Below are 12,148 nucleotides of genomic sequence, written 5' to 3'. Positions count from 1 at the left end.
AGCTCATAGTTGTAGACATTTTTCACATGGCAGGGCACACATACATCATCTATGCAGACAGATTCTCCGGATGGACAGAAGTAGCCGTTTCGAAGAACCCAAACACAGCCACAATAACAGGCATTCTACGTGGCTATTTCCCAACGTTCGGAGTACCTGAAGAACTATCCAGCGACGGGGGTCCACCATTCAACGGTCATGATTTTGAGACATTTTTAAAAACGTGGGGAATTCGTCACCGAATATCATCGGCATATTTCCCACAAAGTAATGGACGTGCCGAAAGCGCTGTCAAAGTCATGAAGCGTATTTTAGCAACAAACTTTTCGCCGAGTGGATCGCTCAACACGGACGGGCTTACCAAAGCCCTCCTTCTACATCGCAATACCCCACCACCGGACATGGGAGTATCACCATCAGAACTTTTGTTCGGCAGAAACATCACAGATCACATGCCGAGACCCGTCACCTTTCGACGAGAATGATCCGAACTTTCAGACATGAGAGAGCGAGCCCACGCACGCCATTTCGAAAACGCTTCAAAGGATGCCCCAAACACGACATTACCACCACTGCAAATCGGAGACACAGTCAGTTTACAAAACCAACCAAATAAATGGAACGCGACCGGAACCATCGTTGAACAGCTTCCCCACAGGCAGTACCGAGTCCTCGTCGACGGAAGTAGAAGATGTTCGCTGTGCAACCGACGATTTCTTCGCAAAAGCTCAACCCCTATTGTGAACGACGAAGAGCCACTATTACCACCAATCGTCGTCGACACACCTCCTCAAGAAATTCTCCCCGCCACGAACGTCACAACGCCAGCCATCCCACCGCAACAACCGGAACCGAGCCCTTCTGGGAATGACATTGAAGCCCGTGCAATGGTGCGAGATGAGGACCATCTACCAACGACGCTCGTCACGTGTCCGACGTACACCGGCACACTTTAAGGACTTTGTCATGAAATGACGGATTTAGTTTTTTTTTCTAGGAGTTATATATTAAAAAAAAAAAAAAAAAAAAAAAGGAACATGTATATTATCATAGCTAGCATACCATCTTGTATTACGGTATATTATATATTAGTATGTTAGACCACGGAAACAATAACATTAGCACTCAACTTATACACGAGTGGCTGTCTTAGTTTATTCATCCTATACAGACCCCTCGCTTAAAAATGATAACAAGACACTCACTTCATAATCATATGAAAAGCAACTTCTCGATGTATTAGCACGCAAAACTCTTTCTTCGCTCCATAATTTCAAATTATAACTTTTGATGTTCACTCAACTTTCAGAAATTTCAAATGGCTTCTGAAGGCCTTCGTATTTTCTCGCGCTCTTGTCGCACCAAGTTGTCGACACAAATGCACCGGAAAATTAGAGTACGAGTGTAGAGGCCAGCTCTGGTTCGAACAGTCTAGAATCCGCGCTCTTCTCCTAAGAAAAACCCTTTGCTTGGAGTCGAGTTGCGGGTTTATTTATTTTTTTATTTAAGTCTCTTTCATCACCAAAAACTTGGTATATAATATCTAAATATCTCCTAGGTCTATAAACTAAAAAAAATTTACAACTAAGTACCACTGTTGATATTAGGATGAGAGAGATGCAAAAAGAACAAGGCTAGAGTGTCTGCTTTGCCCTGGAGGGAAGACCGCAGCATTTCACCGAGGGGCCTATCCGAGGTGTACACCAGCGGTCTTTCCTCCTAGAGCCTAGAGCCGACCCTCAAAAGGCCGGTTGGCCATTGACGCGAGGTCCAAAATGCAAGCTGAGCGAGGGAATCGTCATGACAGAAAAAGAAAAAAAAAAGACTCAGAGCGCAAAGGTAGAATGGAGATTCCCTGGAATATATAAACAAAGTAAAATATCAATCTAAATAAGATACTGTCCCGATACTGTAATGGATAAAAACGTTCAATGTTATGTACAGTTTAAAAAGTTTTTCTGTTTTCGGTATATATAATATTCTTCCTCTACCAATATGAACAACGGTACATGAGCAAGCTCATCGAGGAAGATAAGGTTAAAGTTCGCCATTTTCATTCAACCAAGAGATTCATTGACGATTTGTGTGCTATCAATGATGGGAACTTGTTTCAATTTGTGTATGGAGAAATCTATCCAGATGAACTTGAACTCAAAATTGAACATTCTGGATCTCATGCTTCTTTTTCAAACCTAGATATTTCCATCAACGACGGGATTTTTATTTACAAGTTGTTTGATAAGCGCGACGCTTTTCCTTTTTCTATAGTTCGAATGCCACATAAAGATAGCAACATGCCTGAATCCATTTTTTATTCTTCGTTTGTTGGTGAACTTCTCAGGATTGCTCGATCAACGTTACTTTTCGAGGACCTGAAAGTTAAAGCTAAAGTTTTCATTGAAAGAATGCGCCGTCAGGGTGCTGATAACAGCGGACTTAAGAAATCACGGCGGTGGAGTTCATCGACGGTTCTCCGATAAGAAATTATTACTGCGCATGCCCAGTAGATGAGGATTCCCCGAGCGATCGCTTCCTTCGTGGTCTCTGGAACGCCATTTTCACTAAACGAAGTTCTCTAGAAAACACATCAACATGGCTGAAAATTTGCAAGAAAATATTGAGAAATCAAAAAGAAAGTAAGTAAAACTCATTGAAACATTTAAAATAATCATAAATAGGCAAAAGAATTTCGTCTTTGATAGATGTTTTTGTAAACAAAATGTCCCTCTAGCTTTTCGCAGCTTTTATTCTGTTTTATTTATGAACATGAAAGAAAGAAATTTCAAACTTTGGAAATTTTTTTTACAATGAAATGCAATCACAGATTCACTCTTTGAATCAGATTTAAGTCAAGAGATAATATTTTGAAGATTTTCTGAACAAATTTATATTTATTTTTCACTTTCTTATCTCAGGCCACCTATGAGCTGGACAGCTCAACACGAGGAGATGCTGTTATGTGAGATTTTGACATGGGAACCATTCAACCATAAGTTGGGTAGTACGGGTCGAGGAGAGTCCTGGAAAATGATTGCCGAAACCTTGAATTCATTGGACACTCCCAAGTTCACTGTTACACACCGTTCTGTCCGCGAAAAATATGCAAATTTAGAAAAAGAACACAAAAAGAAAATGGCCGATGAGGAGAGAGCATCAGGTGACAGCCCAGAGGGCTTGACAGATAAAGAGAAAGCCTTGGATGAAATCGTTCAACGATTTGCGGATATTGAGCTTTCTACTGAGAAAAATCGTCAAGTTTCTGCAAAAGCTATCGAAAAAGAACGTGCAAGTGCAGTTGAAGTAAGGAAACAAGCAATGGAAACGTATTCTGAAACGAAAAGACGAAGTGAAGACGAATCTCCTACTTCTAGTTCTAAAGGTGGGAAAAGAAGGAGGTCCTCTGATGATACCATGCTCTACTTAAGAGACAAAATGGAAATGGATAGGGCATTTCGTGACAGAGAACTGAAAATCGCTGAAACAAGGGAAAATACTATGCAACAACTTCTTGTACAACAGCAACAACAAAACCAAGCCATGTTGGCTTTGCTTTTAAACCAGAACAATTCTGGTGCACAATAAAAAACTTTTAAAGATTTTTAAAACCTTGTTTGTATTATGAAAGTTGAAAATTTTGGATTATATTTTACAAAAGACCTTTTCAAAAGGACATGTTATTTTTCATTCATATTTATTTACATGCATATTGTTGTTTATATAGATTATTAGAATTATTTTTCATATTTATTTACATGCATATTGTTGTTTATATAGATTATTAGAATTAGAATTAATTAGGATTTTTTACTTTAATTCTTTCTGAGATTTTTAAAAAAGTTGACCTTTTTACATTGATATTTTACACATTTCAAAATTTTCTCTACGTGTTTTTCATAAGCACCATAAGGCTTCATAAAGTTGAGAGCTTTTCAAGAACATATTTAGGCTTGGCAATTAAGAACATACTATACAATTTCTTAGAAAGTTTCACAAAAATACCAAGACAATCTTTTAAGAATAAGAATATTTTTAGGCTTGAAATCCGAAAAGTTTAGAACACTGAAAATTTTCAGTTTTTTGACATCTTTATAAAAAACTTTTGACTTTTTTGACTTTTAATGTTTATCTGTTGTTTATTGTTTCTACTCTATATTTTTAAATGGGACATGTTTGAATAAAAAAATAAACACCAGAAGATGTAATGTATACAGTTCACATTTGAGTATATTTTCTTTGTATGTTATTCTCAAAACTTTATAAACAAACTATATCAAATAATTTTGAATATTTGGAGGTTCACAATCAAAAAAGTTACCAACTAGATTACCATACAAACAGGTTCTAGAGTTTTGGATTAAGGCACACGTGTAGTACATTTTACCAACTGCACTCAATCGAACTTTGAGATTTTTTCGAAAGTCCAAGAACTTGAAATAATTGATGATATCCCCAAATACCCATTCGACTGCCACTCTCACTTGACTCATGCTTTTGTTAAAATCCTTTTCTTGATTTGTGAGGCCTGGTCCTCTAAAAGGGGCTTGAAGCTGAGCTCTTAAGGGGTAAGCTGGATCCCCATATATACATAGATTCCTTCCATTTGGAGCATGTGAGTGTTGTTGCAATTCGGCTAAAAGTCCCGACTCGGCAAGCATTGCACTGTCATGTCTCTTACCCTCAATTGGTCCAAAAAGATTTGCAATCAGCCCATTGGGTATAACAACACTCTGAAATTTCAATGCATGGACTCGTTTGTGTCCATTATAAAGGATTCTCTGGTCTCTTCCTGGGCGAGACACAGGCCTCACTGTTCCGTCAATGAAGCCCCAGCAAAAGTCAAGTGCTGCACCTTTATCGTGTACAACACGAGCGTACTCCTCTAATGAAGCAGGTACCATCCATGCATGCTGAAATCCCCCCAAGAGTCTGTTAAAGTTGGAATACACATGATTCAAAATGTTGTACGAAATCATGCAAAGTTCAGGGACTGGACGTGCAAAGGCTGGAACCATATCACCATATCTGATGGGATAAGCAAACCGTCTCAAGAATATACACAATGCTTCAATTCCATCTACTTTAGTTCCGTTATTACATCGAACATCATCTGGTATCAATAATAAATTTTTCAAATCATAAATATCGTTTTTCTTGAATCTGAAATTTGCAATACATTCATCCTCATTTAAATGATCTAAATCAAATTTATTGTAGTTCCAGTATGGAAAATCTGGGTTTTTGGATTGGTTGATGTCATAAAGAAGCAGGAACTCTTCATCCTCAATAGCATTTGCGTAATGAGCCATTAACAGGGCTTCTCTCACTTCTCTGAAACCAGGCATCTTTTAAGCAAAAAAAGAAAGAGAAAGAAAGAAAGAGTTTTTTTGTCTACCATCTATGTTTATTTATTTCGCGCGTTTTTTGTGATATCCTCCGACACCCTTCTTAACAAAGTTTTTGGAGGAGGCGGTCATACGACGGCGGTATCCAAATACGACCGCCACCGTCACGAATACCGCCGCATCTTAAGGTCGCTAACGCAAAGCTAGATTGCAGTCTTCGTAGGGTGATTGTCCGTCATATTTCAGAATTTGCAAGATTTCAACTTTCTCAAGATTCAGTCGTTCGCCAGCTTTTGCGGTGAGCGGTTACGGGTGTACGGGGCTTCGAACCGGGTTCTAGTCCGACTTTTTTTAAATTCTCATTCTTTTCCCACTCTTTCCATCTTCTTCATTGAACTGTAAAATGTGTGTGAGAGCCACAGGGTTGGATAGTGGCGATCCAATCCCAGTTCCTTCCCATCTAGTATGCTTTCTACAACGTTGTTGCAGAAACGTGTCAAAGGTGTGGCAAATTTGTCTAGTAGAAAGTACACTTCTTTTTTCATTGTTATTTTAGTTTCTTCGACTGGTTCCGTGGAGTTTAAGTTTTACTTTATTTTATATTTGCGCGCGTTTCATACTTTCACTAAGCACATCTTTTTACATCTTTTTATCTGTAGTGGTGTCTAGCTAACACTGCTTGGTCTACCCTATTTCCATCATATAGGAGGATATTTTCACAAAATGCCGAAATCCTGTGTAGGTCGAAAACTGAGGAACAGATAATGTGTTTTCTTGAAATATTTTTTGACTCATATTGAGTTACTTCTTTCCATCTTAACTCATATTGAGTCGCTTTCTTCCTTGTAGTCACTTTAGATCACTAGTTTTGCATTGATGGATGTCTATGTCATCACTTTTTCCTTTTCAATTCCAACCTGATTGATTTTCTGTGAATGTTCATTCTAGATTTTTGTTGTATTTATATTGTCTTTTTGTTTTGTGAGTTTTGTCTTTATTGTTTCCATTTTAAGTAGTTGAAGGTTTTATACTTCTTGACTATATATATATAATATTTCTCCATATATAATGAGATGTGGCGAGTGCAAAGGTCAGTCGAGATTAGAGATTAGAGGTTGTGAGGCTACACAGACACTGGAAAAAGTAATCGAGGCTAGGGATCTTCCGCGAGGGAATCCCCGGAAAAATCAAAATAAACTCAAAAACCCAAAAACGTAAACTAAATGCTCAGGAGATAATTTTTGGAATTTTCGATTTATAACGAGGTTGAATATGTATATGTCTTGGAGACATAGGTCAAAGATGTCTTGTATTATTGAGAAGAGTTCATTTTTCTGTTCTTCAAGTCATGTGCAACAGAGTGTAAATTGAACAGTTTATTAATATCATTGATGCAGTGTTTTGATAGCCCTAACAGCTGTTTAAAGGCACAACGACATTGTCTGTTTACGTTATCGGTGAATGATTTTGATGTATTTGTCAGTTCCAGTCCATGTAGCATCTTTGGTACAACAATTGAGCGAAAGATTGTCGCTACAGTGCTTGGGTGCATTTTCCTGACACCACATGAAGTTAACGATGCTGTCGTCGCCCACATTTCTGCAATTCGAGAGTCCTGGTGATTTTTCAACGAAAGTTTGTCTCTGTCCATTTTCCAATTGAAACCCAGATGTTTGAGTTGACACTGCTGTTCAATTTGTTTTTCATTGAGGGTAATACATGGATTGCATAAAGGTATTTGCCCGGATATCAGAAATTGTGTTTTAGAAGGGTTGAATTTGAGACCGTTTTCAATTCCAAAAAGTGTACATTCGTTAATCATTTGCTGTAGGTGTTTCAAATTTGGACTCAAGAGGATGATATCGTCAGCGAATAGTGTTAATTTGACCTGGTAGATATGTCCCGATATTGAGTCTCTGAATATTATCAATGATGTCTTCTGTGTAAAAGTTATACAAGTATGGGGATAGTATTGAGCCTTGACGTACACCCTGGGCAAGACGAAAGGGTGATGTAATGAAGTTTCTGTATTTTGTAGCTGCCTCACCATTTATGTATAATTTTATCAAAAATCTTAGCACAACATCTAAGACTGTTGATAGCGGAAAGTATATCGGAATCTGTGATGTGAAAGTCATTTTCTCTGTGTTCCTCTAGTTCTCCTAACATTTTATCAAGATGCTGATTGGAAGTGTTGTTGTCAATGTTGTCTGTTCTGGGAGTGTTGAGAAGATTTTCAAAGTGGGAGTTGAAGCCTTTTGTAATATCAGGAATATCAGAGCTGTTATTAATTGTGTATAGTTTGGACTCTTCTGATTTGGCTGATCGTATTTGATTCCAGTAGGAACGTGGTTTGATCTTTTTAATTTTATCTATATTAACGTAATTCTCTGCAGCAGATTGATTTTTGGACTTTTTGGCTAGGTTTCGAAATTCTTTTCGGGCAAGTAGGTATCTGTTATAATGGACGTTATGAGGGTCTCTGGAAAAATTGTCCTCTCTCCAGGAATTGAACATTTTTTGAAGGATTTTTCTTTTGTTCGTTAGGTCAGCACTCCACCATCGCTTAGTGTAACAAAAATGAAAGTCAGACTCCTTTTTTCAAATCTAATATGCTGGCTAGCACAGTCTTTTAATGTTTGATGTAAGGTAGAAATCTCTTCTTCGATAATGTCCTGGCATTTTATGGTCTCTATCTTGTTTGTGACTAATGAATTGTAGTTGTTTAAGAAATTTTTATTCTTCCACATGAAGTTTGGAATATGGTTGGATTGTTTAGCTTTATATGTACTAGTGTTACTTGTTTCCATGGTCATTTCGGCTGTTACCGGTAAGTGGTCACAAGTATTTAGGTAGTGCGGTGGGGTTATTCCTGTGCCGACTATTTTGCTGAGGATATTGTGTGATGTTAGTATGTGGTCAATGTAAGATTTATTGTCAAGAGAAACATGATGGTATGTAAAATCTGGTCCTGTTCCATGTGTGATATCAATGGGTGTTAATTGTTGGTCAAGAATAAAGCTGTTCAGGTTTTCAGTCAATGCATTTTTATATCTAGTTCGTTCTGTTTGATGGGTTGACGGACAGGATTGAAAGTCACCTAGTATGATCGGTTCGGTACTGTTGCTGAATTGTTTGATTATACCTCCAACACTTGCTAATTGTGAGGCATATATATCTTTGAAATTGCTAGTTTTGGAGGTTGATTGTAGGTATACTCCAATTAGAAGAAGGGCGTAGTTTCGTAACTGAATCTTTATTATAGTGGTGAAGTCGTTTTTCATGATTAGTTCGGGTTTAGGTAATGATTTCCTAATCAAAAGAGCAGTACCCCCAAAAGGGCGACCAGATTCTCCTTGAGCTGCTGGTTGATAGTAGACATTGAACTCAATATTAAACGAATTGAGAAGATGCTTTTCAGATTCTGTAATCCAAAGCTCGGAGAAATAAATTATGTCATATGAAGTTGTAAGTAGATTAATATAGTCAGAGTTCGTTTTAAAGCCGTGGCAGTTCAAAGCAGTAAGTTTAGTAGTCGTTGTATCCATTGTCATTTCCATAAAGTTCGTTGTCTAGGTATTCATATCTGTTGGGATGGGCGAAATTGGGGGCTTGTCAGGGCCCGCGCCACCGGGGGGGCCGGGGGGGCCATGGCCCCTCCACTTTTTTGCAAAGCAAAATAAAAAATTTCTCTTCACCTAATAATCTTTTTCTTTTCTGTGCGCGTGCCAATAAAAACGTTAGAACCTTTCTAAGAGGGGACAGATGGACACTTAAAAAAGTCTAATTATACTATTTTGTTTTAAAAAAAACAAACTTAACAGTTTTCTTTCAGAAAATCAGAACAAAAAGGAAGCTGTTTTAGCCAAATAAGACAGGTCAAAATCGAAAATTTTCCGACCCGTCGGCGCAAACCATGGTTGCGCCTCCTTAGTCACTATATTTTTTGTTGGCCCCCTCACTTTCAAAATCGTGGAGCGGGCCCTGCTTGTAGGTTAAATCGATATCGGTTTCCATTCTGGTTTCGGGTTCGGTTATTGTTTGATGGTGGGTTATGTCTGTGGTTTTGATACTGGTTGAAAGGTCGATCAGTCATGGTTTTTCTTTATCTGAATGGTCTCACTATGGGCCCTTCAACCCATGTGTCAGGCTTGAGAGCTTGGTCTTTCTCTCGTGACTCGATGTCAATTTTGAACGATTGGTTGTGGCTATTTCGTTTGACTTGGGTGATATCCAACACTTTAATTCCGATTTCACTGTTTACAATGTAACCTACGTCCTTCAACGAAAGGTCTAGGTTGCAGCCCCCCACGAAGAGTGAAAATGGTTTGCGGTTACCGATTATGCTAGGGTCATTTGCGGTTCTCGTTCCAAAAACAGGATCTTTTGCTTTGTACGATGGACACGTTATCTCCTGGAGACGGTCGAGATGGTTCAGTTGATGCAGTTGAAGATCGGTAATCATCATTGAAGAAGGTATGTTGTTCTCAACTCGACTTTGATTGGTTGGTGCTCGGTTTGAAGTCTGCGTGGGCTGGGGAAGCTGAGGGTGGGGTGTTTGGTAAGGAGGTGTGAGTTAATCTTTCTTTCAAGAGCGTTCACATGGTTTTTGAGGGTTCTGTTGTCATTCTTTACCTCAGTAAGTTCTTTTGTCAGAGCGTTCACTTTATTCAAGAGTTCAGCATTAATATCGTTGATGATCGGTTGGTTGGTGAGGGTGTTGTTGACTTGTTGACTAGTGTGCTTTAGGATATTCCTCGATAAACCTTGAAGTATGTTTGTTTCAAAAATACTAAGCCGAACCCCTGTCTATCATCATGAATAAGACCTTGTCTGAGGGAACAATACCAAAAGATTGGAAGATGGCACATGTGACTCCAATTTATAAAAACAAGGGTGCCCAAAACCTTGCGATAAATTACAGACCTGTTAGTTTGACTTCAGTAGTCTGTAAGGTAATGGAATCATTTATAAGAAAGCACATTATGAAGCATCTAACTGACGAAAAGCTTCTAACCAACAAGCAATACGGTTTCATTAGTCGCCGCTCCACCGTCACACAACTCCTAAATTATTTGGACAAGTGCTGTGAAAGTATAGCTAACGGAAGTGTTGTTGACACTATATATTTCGATTTTGCGAAAGCTTTTGATACTGTTCCCTATCGCCGTCTACTTAAAAAGCTGAAAGGATATGGAGTATCTGGAAACATCTTGAGATGGGTAGAGTCTTTTCTGACTGACAGAAAACAATTGGTTAAGGTTAAAAACTCTATCTAAGACGGATGATGTTATCAGTGGTATTCCCCAAGGAAGTGTTTTGGGACCACTTCTCTTCGTTATCTACACCAACGACCTCCCTGACAATGTGCTGTCTTCGATTCTCCTATTTGCTGACGACACGAAGATTTTCAGAGAAGTCAACTCGATTGAGGACTCATTGGCTATCCAACAAGACATACACAAACTTGAAAAGTGGTCAAATGATTGGCTATTAAGATTTCACCCAGATAAGTGCCACGTTCTCACTCTCGGTAAATATTGGAATATTGTCCATGCGCACCCTTATTCGCTTAGAGGTGAACAACTTGAACATGTCTTCGTCGAAAAAGATCTCGGTGTTGTGATAGACTCTGACTTATCCTTTGAAGAACACATATCAAAACAAGTGAATAAAGCTAATTCCATTCTAGGAGTCATCAGAAGAGGTTTCGAAGACCTTAGCCTTAAAACTTTCTTCACTCTGTACACAACCTTTGTCCGGCCTCATCTCGAGTATGCCCAATCTGTATGGTCACCAAAACTACGTAAGGACATCAACTTAATTGAGGGCGTTCAATGACGTGCCACTAGGATGGTCAGATGGTTAAGTAATCTACCGTACGAGCAGCGCCTACGAAAACTTGACTTGCCTTCTCTCGAATTCAGAAGACACTTCGGAGACATGGTTCAGATCTACAAACACTTGCACTTCTACGATAAGGACACCACAGTTGGAAAGTTTATTCGCAGGGTGCGTCCATCTCGAACTCACGATTACGAACTGATACCAAACTTTGCAGACGATGGATTTAGAGGTGTCCAGACCAAGTCGTTTTACTATCGATGTGTGACAGCATGGAACCAGCTACCAAAAGAGACTGTTAACGCTACTAGCATCAAAGCGTTCAAAGAAGAACTAACCAAGGCATGGATGGAACATCCATTGCGCTACGAATCAAGATCTTTGTAATTGTAGACGATAGATCGGTTTAGAGGCCCTCGTGTGCCTGGACTGTAAATCTTCATAGAAAAAAAAAAAAAAAAATGTCACAATGTCTTTAATGGCTGTTGCAGGTTTGTTCCTGTTTCTTAGGTGGTCTGAAACTGGTGACACATCATTAATTACTTTTGAGAAGCCGTTGGTTGCAAGTGTAACCTCGTCAAATTTGTCGATGAACATATTAAAAAGCTGTTCTCTCAGTACGTTTGTTTGTCCAGGTCATTCAAGTGTTTTTCAAACAAATCAATGGCGACTTTCTTTGGTGCACGATATATTATCTTCAGATTGTTGAGAAAGGAAACTGATGGCTGTCCTTTGTTTTTTTCGATGATCTCGACGATGTCATTGATACTGTCGTCCATGTTCTGTTGTTCTATTTCATTTAATTCTGTAGCAGCGTCCGCCATCTTTAATTATATGAATTTTATGAAGAATCGGTATCGGCTTCAGAACTCCCAATAAGCCCTGGTTGTGTTGGTTGGTTGTGTTGGTTTCAGTCAGACGGAGACGCCATACTGTTTTCAGAGGAATTTTTCGATATCTCT

The 12,148-nt window shown here is 38.8% G+C and overlaps 3 protein-coding genes across 3 annotated transcripts; 2 read left to right on the top strand and 1 right to left on the bottom strand.

The window, feature by feature from the left end:
• The first annotated feature begins 2,423 nt into the window (after positions 1–2,423).
• LOC136808507 (caldesmon-like) lies at positions 2,424–3,582 on the top strand. Its single transcript, XM_067065036.1, has 2 exons — positions 2,424–2,636; positions 2,916–3,582. The coding sequence occupies exons 1-2, from the start codon at positions 2,593–2,595 to the stop codon at positions 3,580–3,582; spliced, it is 711 nt and encodes a 236-aa protein (XP_066921137.1). The 5' UTR covers positions 2,424–2,592.
• A 619-nt stretch (positions 3,583–4,201) lies between these two features.
• Positions 4,202–5,525, bottom strand: LOC136805762 (uncharacterized). Its single transcript, XM_067062312.1, has one exon. It carries the CDS (start codon positions 5,340–5,342, stop codon positions 4,266–4,268), a length of 1,077 nt encoding a protein of 358 aa, XP_066918413.1. The 5' UTR covers positions 5,343–5,525; the 3' UTR covers positions 4,202–4,265.
• Positions 5,526–11,195: 5,670 nt separating this feature from the next.
• On the top strand, positions 11,196–11,573 carry LOC136808485 (uncharacterized). Its single transcript, XM_067065020.1, has one exon. The coding sequence runs from the start codon at positions 11,196–11,198 to the stop codon at positions 11,571–11,573; it is 378 nt and encodes a 125-aa protein (XP_066921121.1).
• Positions 11,574–12,148: the final 575 nt, after the last annotated feature.

Source organism: Clytia hemisphaerica, unplaced genomic scaffold (assembly GCF_902728285.1).
Source record: "Clytia hemisphaerica strain Z4C2 unplaced genomic scaffold, Clytia hemisphaerica genome assembly, whole genome shotgun sequence".
NCBI classification, from domain to species: domain Eukaryota; kingdom Metazoa; phylum Cnidaria; class Hydrozoa; order Leptothecata; family Clytiidae; genus Clytia; species Clytia hemisphaerica.
This window is presented reverse-complemented; position numbering and strand designations above follow the sequence as displayed.

Coding starts and splice junctions, on each gene's coding strand:
- LOC136808507 (XM_067065036.1), top strand. CDS start 2,593: ATGGCTGAAAATTTGCAAGAAAATATTGAGAAATCAAAAAGAAA. Junction 2,637..2,915: donor ATTGAGAAATCAAAAAGAAA/GTAAGTAAAACT, acceptor TTCTTATCTCAG/GCCACCTATGAGCTGGACAG.
- LOC136808485 (XM_067065020.1), top strand. CDS start 11,196: ATGGTCAGATGGTTAAGTAATCTACCGTACGAGCAGCGCCTACGAAAA.
- LOC136805762 (XM_067062312.1), bottom strand. CDS start 5,342: ATGCCTGGTTTCAGAGAAGTGAGAGAAGCCCTGTTAATGGCTCATTAC.